The 16,263-nt window shown below is 39.8% G+C and overlaps 1 protein-coding gene across 4 annotated transcripts; it reads right to left on the bottom strand.

Moving 5' to 3' along the window:
* tfap2c (transcription factor AP-2 gamma (activating enhancer binding protein 2 gamma)) lies at nucleotides 1–11,733 on the bottom strand. 4 transcript variants are annotated; one of them, XM_005950385.3, is made up of 8 exons: nucleotides 11,599–11,733; nucleotides 6,738–7,199; nucleotides 6,249–6,300; nucleotides 5,030–5,101; nucleotides 4,228–4,450; nucleotides 2,920–3,038; nucleotides 1,430–1,571; nucleotides 1–1,212 (listed from the first exon to the last, which is right to left on the bottom strand). In XM_005950385.3, the coding sequence occupies exons 1-8, from the start codon at nucleotides 11,626–11,628 to the stop codon at nucleotides 918–920; spliced, it is 1,395 nt and encodes a 464-aa protein (XP_005950447.1). In that variant the 5' UTR covers nucleotides 11,629–11,733; the 3' UTR covers nucleotides 1–917. The 4 variants fall into 4 exon arrangements, with proteins under 4 accessions (XP_005950447.1, XP_005950446.1, XP_005950449.1 ...); XM_005950384.3 differs by lacking the exon at nucleotides 11,599–11,733 and adding an exon at nucleotides 7,745–8,334; XM_005950387.3 differs by lacking the exon at nucleotides 5,030–5,101 and having other exon boundaries at nucleotides 11,599–11,731.
* Nucleotides 11,734–16,263: the final 4,530 nt, after the last annotated feature.

Below are 16,263 nucleotides of genomic sequence, written 5' to 3'. Positions count from 1 at the left end.
AAAAAAAAAAAAAAAAAAAAAAAGAGAAAGACAAGGGAGGTGGAAAAATAGTCGCAGAATGCATTTTGTTTCCCCCTCATCTTCTTCAACAAAATGCAGGCCCTGTGGTTATAGTAGTAGGCCACTAGCAACTGTATGTAACTGCATAGTGGCTAGCATGATGCAGCATGTATTAATCCCCTTTTTAGGCATGTACTCCTTGCTAGGAATTTAACAGTATTTTATCGCATTACTTTGGTGTATGAATGTACACCCTGGTAACCTCTCTGTAAAAGTCATGGCTGTAGTTTCACTAGCTTATGACAAATAGCAACTGTGCTAAACAGCAATATGAACATAAATGTATACTTTTTTCCTTTTCTCCCCGACTTGCATGCATCACACAGACCCTGCTGTCCGTGGCAAATTTAGAGAGAACTGAATGCACAAACCTTACCAGTTCATAATGGCGGGACTTGTTGCCAAAAACAAATCTTTTGCACGTGTGAAAAATAACATATGCCATGCTGCTCTCCTCTTACTGGTTTGTGTGAATGAAGGCAAGACAAACATTAATATAGAAGTGAACTATCACTAAATGACAATCCTGTTGCTTTAGCAGACAGAAGAAGCCACACATGCCATGTCTGAAAAGGGCTTTACTCTTTCACAGAGCGGGCTCCCATTAGGACAAATCCAGAGCATTCAACACACATGCCAACAGTAACTATTTGTAGCCTGCTGTGACAGGCTGTTAAAAATCCCCAACCTGTCAAACTATAAATTTACAGTGTGAGCACACACATTCACACACAAATGCAGCTCTCAAAAAGACAATACCAAATATTGATTTTTAAAAAGGTCCAAAAGGGAAGTCGGGGCAGCAAGATTAAGGGACTCTGGGAATCTCAGGTTCATAGGGATTCTCCTTTAAGCTCTCATTTCCTGTGCTTGTCCATTTTGTCAGTAGATTTACTTCCACTGTCTGAGGATCCCTGGGTGTCGCTACCAGAGCTCAGGTACATCTTGTCCACTTGTTTGAGCGCTTCATTCAGGTAGTTCTGAAGCGAGGTCATGGCAGCACAGATGGCTGGAGAGCCAAAGCCATGAGTGATGAGACTGAAGTGAGTCAGGCAGCCTTGGATTCCAGGTTCCAGAATGGGAGCAGGCCTAGCGTTGCCCAAAGGTGAGCGGTCCTGAGTGAGCAGATCAGTAAACTCTTTGCAGATTTGCCTGTAGATAGAGAAGCAGAATAACTAAGGATGTGAAATATGTACAGATCTGTGACCCAATTGGAAAATGGATAATACTTCAGATAATTTTGAAAATACAGCTTTCTATTGATCAAATACTTTAAAACCAGCTTTTGAAAAAGGTTGTCTTGCTACATCCCACTTTGCTAGGTGTTTAAATGCATGTAAATTAAAACAATGATTGAAAATACACTTACTTGGCAGCAAGGAGCATGTTCTTGCGCGAGTTAGCCTCATTCCGCTCCACATGTGGCCTACCCAGGTATTCAGCAATTGCCTTTGCAGGGAATTCGGTCTCACACACATAACCAAAGTCTCTTGCTAAATGAACAGCTTCACCTAAGACAAAAAAGAAAAAGATAATATTACATATAAGAAAAAAAACAAAAACAGGTTTTCTGTAGATCCAAGAAAACACTCAAGTTGCAACTTTATTGCTAACCACGAATTAATACTTGTGAATAAATATATTACTAATACATATTAATATTAGTCTTTAGACAAATATTATAACATCATATCCTTTGACATACTAGATTGTTAAGCTGTCCAGGAGCAGAACAATTTACTAGTTTAAGAGCATTACATGAATAGTCCCATTTTCAAACAGATATACACAAGCATGAAGGCACAAGAAGTGAAGCAGCTGAACTGCAGAATAATCATCTGCAGTCATTCTTCTAACTCTAGGTAAGAAGAGCTATGCAGATTGATACATTTTTGTCTTCAGGGTGGCTCGACTTGCATGTTCATAAAGGGATTATGTGAATAAATGCTACCAAAACTGGCCCCGAGATGCCAACAACACCGCTTATTGATAGACATGTACAAGTCTTCAAATGCTGGCAGCTATTCAGAAGCACAAGCTTTAAGGTCAGCTGGCCCTCCTGGCAAGCCGAACACAAGATAACAAGGCTTAATTCAGCTTTGAAGGTCTCTAAATAACACAGGCCTCCAGTCATCTTCCTGCACAGAATCATCACCCCATTTATAAAAATTCAGCATGTGGGGAGTGAGAGAGGGGGAAGGAAAAAAAAAACAACAAAAAAACAAAAAACAAACAAAACACACACCTTTCTATAGCCAGCGGCAGGTAAATGTGATTAAAGTGATACTGGGATGATAGAATCAAATGTCACTGACTGAGGTATGACTGCCGTTGTCATTCAAACTATACAGCAACAGAAAACAGTCACAATAAAAATCAGGGCTGTATGACCTGGTAGTATTTTTTTTCCATCAACAGGAACAATTAATTTTCCCCTAACACAACTGAGTTTCAGAGGTGACTTTGCACACTAGGTAATACAAGACAACATGCTCAATGGAGTAACAGAATTAGTGCTGAGGTTTGTTGTTTCTTTTGAGTATTTCAGATGGAAAATGGTCATCTCAGTCTTTTATACACTATATGAGTTCAGTCAACCTAATTTTGGCTAAATTTTCCAAACCACTATGACTCACCAAATAATGTGTAGCTGACAGTCTGGCACATTAAACACAGGAAAAAAAGGTTGCAGTTACATTGCCTTTAGTTACCCTTTCCACAAGAAGTGAAACACACACATACCAATGCCAATACACCGACATTCCCACATTCTCATACTACTAACGCGACATTCCAGCCACTGCAAACCGTAATTATAGTGCGAGAATTGACTGTGGGCAGATGACCAATGTGTCATACCTTCTACTAGCGAGGTAAGTAGAGTGACATTAGCTGCCTTCCTTCTTCCTGCAGGCAGGTTAAGCCCAATTTTGTCCAGCTTTTCTCTCAGAGAACGGCCTCCATTTTTTGACTTGGCTCTGTATAAAGAGAAAAAGAAATTGAGGTCATTCACACATTGTCTTGACATTTTCATCAAATTATCAGTGGAGTTTTAAAAGATTGTGTCATTTATGACTATTTATTTTATCCCCCTTGAGACCATAAATTAAAAGAAATACCAAGAGTTACAAGATATGTACTGTACATCTGTGTAATACACATTCGTGTATAGTCTCAAACACCTCTGAAAATAAATTACAAGAAGATTCTCTTGACCTAAAATAAAATATTGAAACAATTCATGTTCCACTCAAAAGCACAGCAGAGAGGTATAACTCATAAATGCATTTTCAGAAGCTCTTGAACTCTCCACTTGCCATAGCCAATTCAGTTTTCTGCATGACTGGCAGACAAGCTCTCCCCCTCAGTGGTCGGTGAGAAGGGGCGCATCTTTGGAGAGACATGTGTGTTTGAGTGCCCCCACCCCTTCTCCCTCTTGTCCCACTACTAACGATAGTCCTATTGCTGTGTGACCTACTTTTAAGAAAAGAAAAAAAAAAAAAAAAAAAAAGAGAGATTGTATATGTGGGTCTGTGGGTGCATGTCAGCATTAATACAGGCACATGGGAAGTGGTAAACATGCACTCCAAGTACAAAATGCTCCAGTCAGGAGTGTTAACCATGTACTGTAACCTCGAAGTCCCTCAACAGACTGCTGCACTACCATGTGTGCCATAAGGTCAACTGCTCTGGCAGTTTAACATTCGCAATCACGTACACAGGCACACAAACACAATAGGTAGGTACTAACAATGTTGACGCAACCTATCCCCAATGGAAGCACTGAACCCAAAATTGCACACAACACAAAGAATGTCACAAACCTTGCAAAAAATAAAGAAAAGAGGAAAAATGATGAGCCGGAGCAACAGAGTCAAGCTGTGCTTTTAAAAAGAGCCTTTCCCATGGGCTACTAAGCTTTAGCCTACAGATCACTTGCTCCACACCTTCCACAGCTTAATGATGGTTTATTTTTGAGATAATAAAAGTCTTAACAGTTTGCAGAAACCAGAAATTTTGAACAACTGAAATCATTTTGGCTTAGTTAATCCTATTTTTTGTGAATCAATAGAAATGTATTCACATGTCATGTTTAAGATTTTTCCGAACCACAAGGAAAAAGAGAATACTGTCTAGCTGTGACGGGGAATGAGACCGAGCCCTGACCTGCGTAGAACGCCTCCCAGGAGCGATGCGTTGAGGCATTCTGGGGGTGACAAACGTCTCTGGACTTCAGCCACAGTAACCTTGTACTTGGATGTAGAGCTCAGCAAGGAAAGACGGCCTGGTACAGAGCAAAACACCTCTGTGGGATTTGACACCATGCCCAGCAGGGACTCTTTCTGGAAGGGAAGACCCAGTGCGTTTCCTTTAGGCAGAGTGACAGGCCCTGGAGAGTGAGGAAAATAATGTTTGTAAGCTAAATACTAAAGTAGTGCAAAAGAACATAAAAACAGATTGTGGTTGGGCAGTCAGATTTGTTAATTACTGTCAATCTTTATTCCAGACTTACGGTCCATAAAAAATAAAAATAAATCAGACAAACCAATCTGTACGTTTCCTGTTTATGTGCATAAGCTCTGATCTTTCTGTGTCTTGTGCGGAAAAGCGAGCAGAAGTATGCGTATGCTGCTCTCCTCCAATGAGGAAAGCCAGTCTCTGCTGTGCCAAAATATACAAGAAAAAAAACATCTAAAGCCTTTTGAAATGTGTGGTTTTGGAAAGATCGGATGCCTGATGGTTAAACAGCTATGATGCCCTCACGTCAAACACCATCCACAAACAGGTACGCACATACAAACCGTCACTCATCTAAGCCACAACCTCGGAACCGTGAATTGATTGGTCTCACAGTCTTTGATCGAGCTAGACATTGTGATTTTTTTTAAATGTCATCCCACAAAAGCACTGACAGACAAACAAAACAGTACAGCACACTACGAAACAAAACAGCTATCTTCATCCTCACCCGCGAAAATTCCCCCCTGATAATAAGTCCTCTGTAAGCGATCAAGGTTCCTGCCACCTCGAAGTCCTAATACTGAGACAGAAATGACAGAGTCACATCAGTGCTTTAAATCTCCTCTCCGACAAATCACTGGGAATGACATGCCATTGTTTACAAGTGGAAACCCTAGATTGCCCATAGCGTGCCCTTGAGCCTGGGAACAGTATAATAAGCAATCACTGATTTACGTAACAAATGCAGACTGTTTGGTTTATTGCACTCTGCAAATGTCGTGCTGCTTGTTATGTACTGTAATATTGCAATATTACAAAGCAACCCTATAATTGCTAGCATGCTTTCAAAGAATAAAACTTTGGGACTGTACTGCAAAATATGACATTGTCAGCAAATCAAAAACATCAATTTTACTTTGATGTTCAACATACATATGAACAAGAAACTAAGGCGTGACGTTTACATTTTAAAATGAAACTTAACTCTACTTAAGCAAATTATATTTTCTACTTGTCCACTGTCCACATACTGTTCATAATAACATGATGTTCCTTGGGTTCATCTTTCACTTTAAGTCTGTTTAATAGAGCCCTGATGACAAAACAGCAGGAATAAGTTTCTCCCTCAAAACAGTTCAAGTCTCAACAAATTACTAAACTGTCCTTCACATGCAAGCCTAATGCCACACCCACCCAAAAGCTGGTTCTGCAGAGCCAAACACAGCTTCAAGACCAACTCATAATTTCCTGCTAACATGAACTGAAAAGAGCTGCAATTGCGAGCTTAACACGCCTAAAGATGATCCAAAGCTTTGGAACTCACAGTCAACACAGTTTGTGAGATTGCTCAATTTCCATGTCATGTCAGCTGTAGCCTGATGAATATGAAAGGGATCAGTTCTTTCCCACTGGGCATCCATTCAAGCACCTTCAACAGAATAGGCTAAGGATCACATCGGGCTTAAATAAGTGCATCGCATGGATTATCATTGTATGCAGTGTAAGTACAAACAGAAGACGCCTCCTTTCCTTACTCTCTCACTGAGTGCCCTGACATGCCACTATAGAAGTATGTCATTTCCAAGTATATAGAGTTCAACAAATGAAGGTCCAGCATTTTTTAGTAATTACCACATATTTTGCTGTACAAAAGCATTCCTCTTCAGTTTTCTTTTTTAATTGCTCTAACAGTTAAAAAGTCAAAATAAATAAATGTCACAACTCACCTTTTTTGATGACCGTCTGATCTGCCATAATTATACTGTGGTCGTCTACTTGCTGATAACAAAGAAAAGAAGCAGCAGTAAGTAAACACATACATTGCTCTGTTTTGATAAGATGCTGGAGCTAGACTATTTTTTCCTAAGGTGGGTATTTTCTTGATATTAGTAATCATCGTCCGTCTCTTTCATGCAAAGCATATAATGTAATATGTTCCATTTTATAATAAAAATATTTTCTACTACCACACCTTTAACTTGGAAGCATTTTGAATATATGTGACCTTTAGTTATATTAACATTTAGGAGATTTTAAATCTCCATATGGCAGGCGAGTGCAATAAAACACACTATAATGCATCCATTTACGACTTTTCAGTATATTCACTACTTCGACTGCATTCACACAAGCATTTAAGCACAAAGCCTCAGTCTTTGCGCGCCTCTGCCTCAAAAGTATAATGTCAAGTGATTATATAAATCTAATCCACTTACTTGAACATCATCCAGCCCGTGTCCCATGTCATGCATCCCCATATTATCGCCAATAACCGACGACTCTAGACTGTGAGCGTGTGGAGACAGCAGCTCCGGTCGGCGGAACCCTTCCCTCCTAACCCCTGACGAGCCTCCCTCCAAGCCTAGGATCTGACTCGCGAGTCCGCTCCTCCCGTGTGCGCCGAGCCCCTCCTGGCCTTGCCGCCCAGGCCACGGCTGCTGTTGGTTCGACGATGGCGACTGGTGTATGGAGTTGATGTTGAAAGGGTCCCCGAGGTGAGAGTAGGGGTCACTAGACTGCGGGTACGAGATAGGCTGGTAGGGAGGAGGAAAGTAAGGGGGCTGGAAGTCTGAACTGGCCGAGTGTGAGAGGGAAGTAGACGGGCTGTAGAGGTGTTGACTGACCGCCGGCAGGTGAGGCAGCCGTGGGTTCCCATTGCTGTTACTATCGTGCCTTTCCTAAGGAATGGAGGAGACAAAGCGGCTGAGAAAGATGCCAACAACATGGCAGGTTGTCACCCAAGGAGATAAAATGTCAGATTATTCGCTGGCACGATGTCTACTGAAAAATGGGATTTAGACGGGATAAAACAATAACGGAGACCGTTAATTTGGAATTTTTCTTAGTACTTAGTGGCTATTGCAAGAATATGCAAATATTCTCAGCAGCAATCAGCGTCTCAGATTATTATTATTATCATTATTATCATATTTTATTTTGTATATAGAGTAACAATAATAAGAACACGACCCCACTTTAATTTTATAAGGAATCATAGCCGGCTTTAACTCTGACAACCACATCCTGTTTTCACTGTTTCGCCAAACTTTACTCCAACTTTTCTCCCTTGGTGCAGCACATCATGCTGCTTCTAATGAGTCACCTTCCGAAATTTTACCGTGATTATTTCAACCCAAAGGATTAAAAGTCAGCACCCACTTCTTGCCGTTAAATTCGGTGCCACTGATCTCACTTAGTGGAGGCCATCTCTTACGAAACTCACCTCACAGTCATCCTCGTATTTTACGTTGTCGGCTAATTTCCACAACATTTTGGCTGAGGAAAAAGTCTCTTTCTTGCAAATTAAAAAAAAAAAAAAAGTGTAAAAGAAAAAAAATGGGGGAGGGGGGAAAGAAGCCCGCGAGTTAATCCAGGTATGAAGAAATTAACAGCTTCCTGGTGATCATGAACCCGCTTATTCTTCAGCTGCAGCAGGAGGCAAAGTTGTAGGCGAAGGCTGAAGGGCGAACTGACCTACCGACTGAGTATCCAACTACAGATATGAGTTTCCACAGCCACTATGAGAGAAAAATAATCGTTGTCAGGCAATATTCCCCCCCTTTCCTGCCAAGGCGCTCAGTACTTCTGTTGTGAAAGTGGGCGAAACCGGTTCATAAGAAACTTGACTCCCTCTTATGGACAAAACAGTGCTGTTCAGTGCAAACATGAGCATTTCACTATATCTGCACAGCCACTTACAGTGGGCGTCACCCTGTCCGATGATGTCAGTGAATTGGAAAAAAAAATAATAAAAATAAAAAATCCTGATTGGCGGGGTGATTGTCCAATCAAAATTCGGTCCGTCTGTAGCGCGTCTTTGCACGGCGTCAAACATTAAAAGGATTAAACATCCCCAGTGTAGTCTATATTCATTTTCCTCTCTCTTTTTTTTTTTTTACCTATTCCTCGTGTCTTGCAGCAAATGCTGCTTCTCATTAACATTTTTACTTCTTTTATCTCCTCGGGCCCATGGGTAGTTGAACCTTTAATTTTACAGGGCACTGTGTTCTGTTTAATGATTATATTCTTGGGCTTTAAAGCGATTCATTGGGTAGAGCTCTGTTAGCCAGTCATCAAAGAAATGATTTCTTGAGTTTTATATATTTACAAAATTGCACTTTACTGAACTGCAGGGCAATGTGCTCATGTAAAATATTATGACTACGAGACAGAACCTGTGAAAACGTTGCAGTTACTGCTGTACGTTAATGAGAGCTTCTTGACGAGACCTTGTAATGTAGTATACGCAGGCTTTACACAGTGTATTGCCTCTAGAGACCAATCACTTTGCTCGGTTTGAGCTGCTAATTTTAATAGCCTTCAGGAGAACGTCTTAATTTGAGGTAAAAACAAAAAAACCCAAAAAGTTAACATTCGTGTTCTTAAAACCACCACCACTAAAAGTAAAACATTATTATTAGTAGTAGTAGTAGTAGTAGTATTAGTAGTAGTAGTAGTAGTAGTAGTAGTAGTATTAGTAGTAGTAGTAGTAGTAGTAGTGTCAATTATTATTGGCCTGCATACGCATAAATGCAGTGATAGGAAACTGAGCCAAGCTACTGTGTGTTTCCCTTTTATTCCTAAAACCTTGTGGTTATGCTTTGACCGACTGGATAATTTTATAATCTTAAAGATCACCTTTTTCCCACGACAAGGCGTACTTACAGTTTGTATGCTTAATTCAGTAACAGGTATTCCAACAGGCCCGTGACATTTTGATGTTTCATATCAGTGGTACGTTTCAAACCGCAATAAGCCCGAGGGCTTAACCGCATTATTCTCTCAAAAAGCTCCAAAGCTCAAAGGATTTCAGCAAGCAGCCCTTTCTTAACTTCATTTAAATTTTTGTTGAGCTTTATAGTATCTCGGAAGGAGGGCTCTTTGAACTCTGGTTTTAATCAAAAGACAAGTAGGACAGACTTTGAGGGGGGAAATACATGATATAAAAATAACACCTGTTATCAGTTCTTCAAATCGTATTATGCCACCCCGAGGCTGCTCTAGTATTTTATCACTTTGTTTTGCATTATCAATTGATACGTAAACCAGTACGTGTCAGATTTTAATTTGTGAATTTAACGTGCGGAAATCCCGTGGCTTCTCTCCACCCAGCTGTGATAGTCCGCCCCTTTTTGTCCTCTTTGCCTTGTTGTCATGCCAAGCACAATTTATTTATTTATTTATTTTAAATGCCCTATTTAAAATGTTGTTCTGTGTTGAAACAGGCACAGGACGGACCTAAGAAAGTTAGTCACGCTTGGCCGACCGGTAAGGTTTTGAAAAATCCTGATGCTCAGCCTGTCATTTTAATGACAGCCGACTCAGCTGATGTCAGGTGTGAAGACAAAATGGATCCGTGCCCGGACACATTCAAAGTGTCACAGAAGCCAATGACTCAGCTCTGCCTAGTGATCTGCCTGTTTGCTTTGATCCCAGACTTAAGAAATATAGTTCAAAGCTGGTTTATGAACTGATTTTAACACCCAAAATTTGCATTGTATTGATAGGGCTACTAACTAAGTGAGTAAACAACTAAGCGAACAACCCTAATGGAGATCACAGTAATATTGAAGTTGCTCCAATATGTGTTCATAACTGAAGAAAAAAAAAGAAAGAAATATATATAAACTTTACTGGGCGGAAAATCTACTCGTGTAATCCCCCCCCAAAAAAATTCAATTTAAAATTTATAACTTAAACTGTTTGCAGAAACTATTGAAGAGGTGGAAAAAGTACCCTATCAGCAATTTTACTGAAAAATCATTTCATCCTTTATTTCAGTTTTAACCATCAGCAGCTCCACTGGTTTGTAATCCAGTAGCCTCAAGCGAAAATACTCAAAGTTTCTGATGAGTTAAACCTTGTTATTATTGGCATTAATCACAGGTTATTCAAAAAGCGCATATAGCGCCGTGCGACTTTAAGCTGGGGATAAAAACGAATTTGTAACTGCCCTTTTCCGCAGCAACCATTTTGACGTGAAGCAGTGTACAGCCACAGCCGCTACTAATGACATTAATGAAGATTTTGTAATTAGTAACACCTGTAGTTACTTACCATGTCGTGTCCAAATGGCTGCTGTAAAGGTTTAGGCTATATAAGGAGGGACTCAGTCTTAAGGTTAACGAGAGCGCACGTTTGCACAATGCAAACGTATTAAATTAGACAATAAATATATTTATGAGTAAATCTATGATTGCTATAATTTGACTTAATATAGCCTAAACTAGGGTTACGTTTTTATTCTACTCTGAACAAGACTGTTTTTAAAGTGATCAGTGTAAGAAAGACCCTCCGTAAGTTTACTTGTTAGTCTTCCACTGATGTAGATATTAAACGAATAAGTTTAGTCTTTTTAATAAGTGCATTAGAATTATAAGTTTACATTTTACATTAGCCTTTTCATATGCTTGGATATTACTGATGCCGTAGTTCACTCAAACATGGTGCAATTTAAATTCCTTCTATATTCAGGTTATTTGAACTGGAAGCTACTAGTTAAATCAGCGAAGGTTAAAAGATAATCCACAGGCCTCCGTCCTGTTCAAGCAGGATGTCAACCAATTTGCATTCGTTTTTCACCCTTATTTCTCACTCCGTGGCCTCTCGCACGCAACAATCTCCCAATGCCTGCGCCTTCTGACAGGGACCTGATCTTCAAGGTGGTTTTTGACAAAACAGGGAGCTGATCTGCAAGGTGACTTTTACGGGAAACCCTGTGAAGCTTGTGATATTTGAAAGTTGCCATTTTATACCCTACAGCTGTAATTAGTCAGGCTTGTTAAATTTAATGACGGAGGTGGAAGTGCATGAATTCATTGTTCAGATTTTTAAGAGTGTGGCTGTAAAAACGGACTCTAAGCTAACCTATATTAAGATGAAGTGAGGCTGATCGTCTACCGAGCTCTGTGAGGAGTGTGTCGGGCCCGAACAGTGTTGAAACAGGCCCGAACAGCACCAGCCCAATTTAACTCCTTGTTATGGTGGGAAGTAATAAAACAAAAGCGATAAACACGATACAGGCTTGGTCAAATTAGATCATCTGTAAGAGGAAAATACAGGAGGCAGCCAACTCACCCTCCAGTCTATCCTCTCCAGTACAGACATCTGCAAGGCTCCAGTCGCAGTAATCCCGCTGAGCTGCAGCGAATGAGTGATACCATGAGTTTTACATTGCCGACTTCACCTGACTGCAACGCAGGACGCATGCGCACTCTAATGAACTGCACCTGAGTGGACAAATCAAAATTTATTGCCAAACAGTTTATGGAAATTTGCATATACGGTTTGTGTAAAACAACGTGTACATTAATTTATTAATATGAGGAAAGCTGGTACGAAAGACTAAAAAAAAAAAAAAAACACTGAGGAAAACAAACATGATGCACAGAATTAGACTTATAACCGAGACAGTACTACAGTTGAACTTATCATTGTATTCTAGTTTTGAGTGTAAAAAAATAAATAAAAATAAAGTTACGGAGGATAAAATTAATGAATACGTGGAAAAAAAGAAGTATGGAAAATTCAAGATAAGGCAATTCCAGCCCAGCCCTAAAGCCACAGCGCCTCGGGGTGACCACAAGAATCTGCTTTCAAAGGCCACTGAAGCTTTTTAAGGTGTATAGTCCCTGTTATCTGATCTCCAGAAGATTTCAGCTTAAACTATTGAACAGATCAAAGTGTCTTTGCTGTATGGTTAAGAATGCAGCTGATATATCTTGATCTGGGGGGGGGAAGACGTCTACCTGTGGTCTGACATCTGTTTAATCGATTTTTAAAAAAATGGTGGAATGACACATTTCCCCCCAGATTCATTTAATTCCAACAATAAGACCTTAATTTAAAATCGTGTGCTACTGTTAAAAAATAAAGATCTTCTAATATATAAATTTTGTTGTTACGTTCTTGAGTAAAACAAAAATTAAGGGTGGAGGGGGAAAAAATCTACAATTTAGCAAATTTGACGTTATGTGTTGGTGAAATAATTCAAACCAATATAAGCAAACAATAAATTGTTCCGTGTAGTTGGTATTTATTATATCTTTCCAAAAAACCACAACAAAACACCAATTTTTTTTATTATAGTCCCCCATGACCACTAAAGAGGCCTAAATAATAAATATAAATATTTTTTTTCATTCGCAAGTCTTTATTATAACTATCAACTAAATTAAAATGCTTGTTTCCTAATCAGTGTTGAATGCTTTGTTTGATAAAATGCCGCACTAAGTGATCCAAACGTGAAAGAAAGAAAACAGCAGACTACCAGGAAAATCTCTGGATGGAAACAGTTCTGTTATTCTAAAGTTTTAGCCACCATAATTTGATCATTTGTGGTGTAACGAGAAGCAGGCTTTGTACACACTTTGTATGCTGTTTTCTTTACGCCGAGTATAAAATCTCAGCGCGGTACTTGCGCCTGTGCTGTCACCTAGGGGCCGCATCTTTTCATTACCACAGGACTGCAGTAGTAGCCTGTTTTGTAGTGGCTGTGGAGTCAGTAGCTACTCTGGGTGGACCTATTCAGAGATCAGCTCAACATATTACATCTACGGTACTTAATTTTCAGTTATTTAAGTTATTTAGGTATTTACATTACATGCCATGATTACTTCAGCAGTGAGAAAAATAGCTCAGAGAGAGTGCGCATGCGCCAACCAGCGTGCAGCCTGTTACAGTCGCTCCTGCTTTTCTCTTAGTTTAGCTCTTTTTTCTTAAGTATTCTTTTTTTTTTTTCTGACTTGTATTCTATGAGTCTGTTGTGGCCAGTGCGATCCTCTATGCTGTTGCATGCTGGGGGAGCAGGCTGAGGGTCGCAGATGCCAACAGACTCGATAAACTGATCCGTAAGGCCAGCAATGTTGTGGGGATGGAGCTGGACTCCCTCAAGGTGGTGTCGGAGAGGCGGATGCTGTCCAAGATAAAGACAATGTTGGATAACACCTCCCACCCACTCCATGACATGCTGGTCAGTCACAGGAGCTCGTTCAGTGAGAGACTGAGATTACCGAAAAGCACCACTGAACGACACAGGAAATCATTCCTGCCTGTGGCCATCTCCCTGTACAACGCATCCACTTAACACACTGTTTGCTGCTACAGCTACACGTTTCTTTTCCAACTATTTATTTATGAGTGACTTATGTATGTATGTATGTATATATATGTATATATTGTACTATTCTTAGTTAGTGTATTGTCTGTCTTGTCTTAATGTTGGTTTAAAATGGAGCACTGTAACAAAAAAAAAATAATTTCCCCCAGGGATCAATAAAGTATTCTGATTCTGATTCATTGGCATGGCATATTACTTTTTATTGCCATTTTCACATATGTGTGTGTGTAAGAATGATTGTTGCAGAGGTAGTACTGTATAGCAGATGGCACTAAAAGCAACCAATAAAATGTTGAAGGTAAATTTTTTTTACATTTTCTCGATCACACAAGTCAATCATCTAATTGCAACCCAATCATGCGTTTCCCTATATGGAAAATTAGAAAGGAAAAACCCGGCAAACATTAACTCAGGATGCAGTAAAAGTTTGACAGAGTATCACAAAGCAAGAAAGACCATATTTAACATTCACAGGTTCTGGATATCAGCTGTTGAAACCAGAGGTTTCTCAGAGTATTTTATTACCATCAATTTGTCCAGTTTTTATAAACCTTAACTTTGTAGTCAGGGACAAAAATATTTGAACCCCTGCTAATTTCATGAGTTTGCCAAATAACAAAGAAATGATCAGTTTATAATTTCAATGGTAGGTTTATTTGAACAGTGAGAGACAGAACATTAACAAAAAAAACCCCACATTTCAGTAAAGGTATAAATTCCTTCGCATATTCATGAAGGAAACAAGTATCAGCAAGATTTCTTAATACAGGTAATGAGTTGACATTAGGAGCCTTCTCAACTCGTTACCTGTATAAAAGATAGCTGTCCATAGCAGCAATCAATCTATCCAGATTCCAAACTCTGCACCATGACCAAGACCAAAGAGCTTTCCAAGGATGTCAGTGGTCCAAGGATGTGTCGACAGCACTCTGGGCGCCCTTTCCTCATATTGTAAAACACATGTAAAAAACCTCAGTGTCTACATTGATGGTTCTTTTAAATTGAATAAGCAGGTGAGTGCAGTAGTTCAGTCCTGTTTTTTTCAGTTAAGACAGCTAGCCAAGGTAAAACCATACCTTCCGGCTAACGTCTTTGAGCGTGTTATTCACCCTTTTCTTACTTGCAGATTAGACTACTGCAATTCATTGTATTATGGTCTAGATCAGGCCACCATCCATTGTCTTCAGATGGTTCAAAATGCAGCTGCTCGCCTGCTAACTGGTGCCAAACGAAGAGAGCATATAACCCCAGTTTTAGCTTCTTTACACTGGCTTCCTGTCTCCTACAGGATCCAATTTAAACTTTTACTTTTTGTTTTTAAGTCACTTAATGCCCGAGCCCCTCCTTACCTGTCTGAGCTCCTCTCTGCCTATGCTCCAGGAAAAACCACGAGGTCTAGCTCAAAACTAATGCTGTCCATCCCAAGGACTAACCTCAAATCCCGTGGTGATAGATCCTTCTCTGTGGCAGGTCCCAGACTTTGGAATAGTCTCCCCTTAAATATTAGATCTGCACAAACACTTGAGCAATTTAAATCATCACTAAAGACACATTTCTATGCCCTGGCTTTTAACACACTATGACCCAAGCATTTTGGTCTTATTTGAATTAGTTTAGTTATTGTTTTAATTCTTTTGCTGTCCTATTATTGTTTTTTACTGTTATTATTGTATTACATTGTTGCTTTTTAATACCATTTTTATATTGTTAAGCACTTTGTGCAGCATCAGCTGTTTGAAATGTGCTATATAAATAAATTTGACCTTGACCTACACAAGGCTGGAATGGGCTACAAGACCATCGCCAAGCAGCAAGGTGAGAAGGTGGCAAATGGAAGAACCATAAAATAACTGCCAGTCTCCATTGTTCTGGAGCTCCACACAAGATCTCACCTCGTGGAGTTTCAGTGATAATGAGAATGTTGAGGAACCAGCCCAGAACTACTCAGAAGGAACTTGTCAATGATTTCAAGGTAGGTGGGACGATAGTCACCAAGAAAACAGTTGGTAAAACACTAAGAAGTGAAGGACTGAAATCCTGCAGTGCCTGCAACGTCCCCCTGCTGAAGAAAGCACATATGCAGGCCCGTTTAAAGTTTGCCACTGAACATCTCAATGATTCAGATGAGGACTGGGGGAAAGTATTGTGGTCAGACGAGATCAAAGTTCAGTTATTTGGCATGAACTCAACTCGCCATGTTGGGAGGAGGAGAAATTCAATTTAATTTTTCAATTCAATTTTATTTATATAGCGCCAAATCACAACAACAGTCGCATCAAGGCGCTTTATATTGTACAGTAGATCGCACAATAACAGATACAGAGAAAAACCCAACAATCATATGACCTCCTATGAGCAAGCAACAGTGGGAAGGAAAAACTCCCTTTTAACAGGACTGGTTGGGGTGAGAGAAGGAAAACTGGATAAAGACATGCTGTGGAAGAGAGACAGAGATTAACTCATTCACTGCCATTGACGTCTATAGCCGTCAATTGCAGTGAATGAGTCAATGGGTTTAACTCATTCACTGCCAATGGCTGGCAGTGAATGAGTTAATAACAGATGTAATTCAATGCAGTGAGGTCTCTTAACACATAGTGAGTGAGAAAGGTGACTGGAAAGGA

This window comes from Haplochromis burtoni, unplaced genomic scaffold, assembly GCF_018398535.1.
Source record: "Haplochromis burtoni strain Fernald_Lab_line unplaced genomic scaffold, NCSU_Asbu1 Contig_779, whole genome shotgun sequence".
Classification (NCBI taxonomy): Eukaryota; Metazoa; Chordata; class Actinopteri; order Cichliformes; family Cichlidae; genus Haplochromis; species Haplochromis burtoni.
Note: the sequence above shows the minus strand (reverse complement) of the source record. Positions and strands in the feature narration are given on the sequence as shown.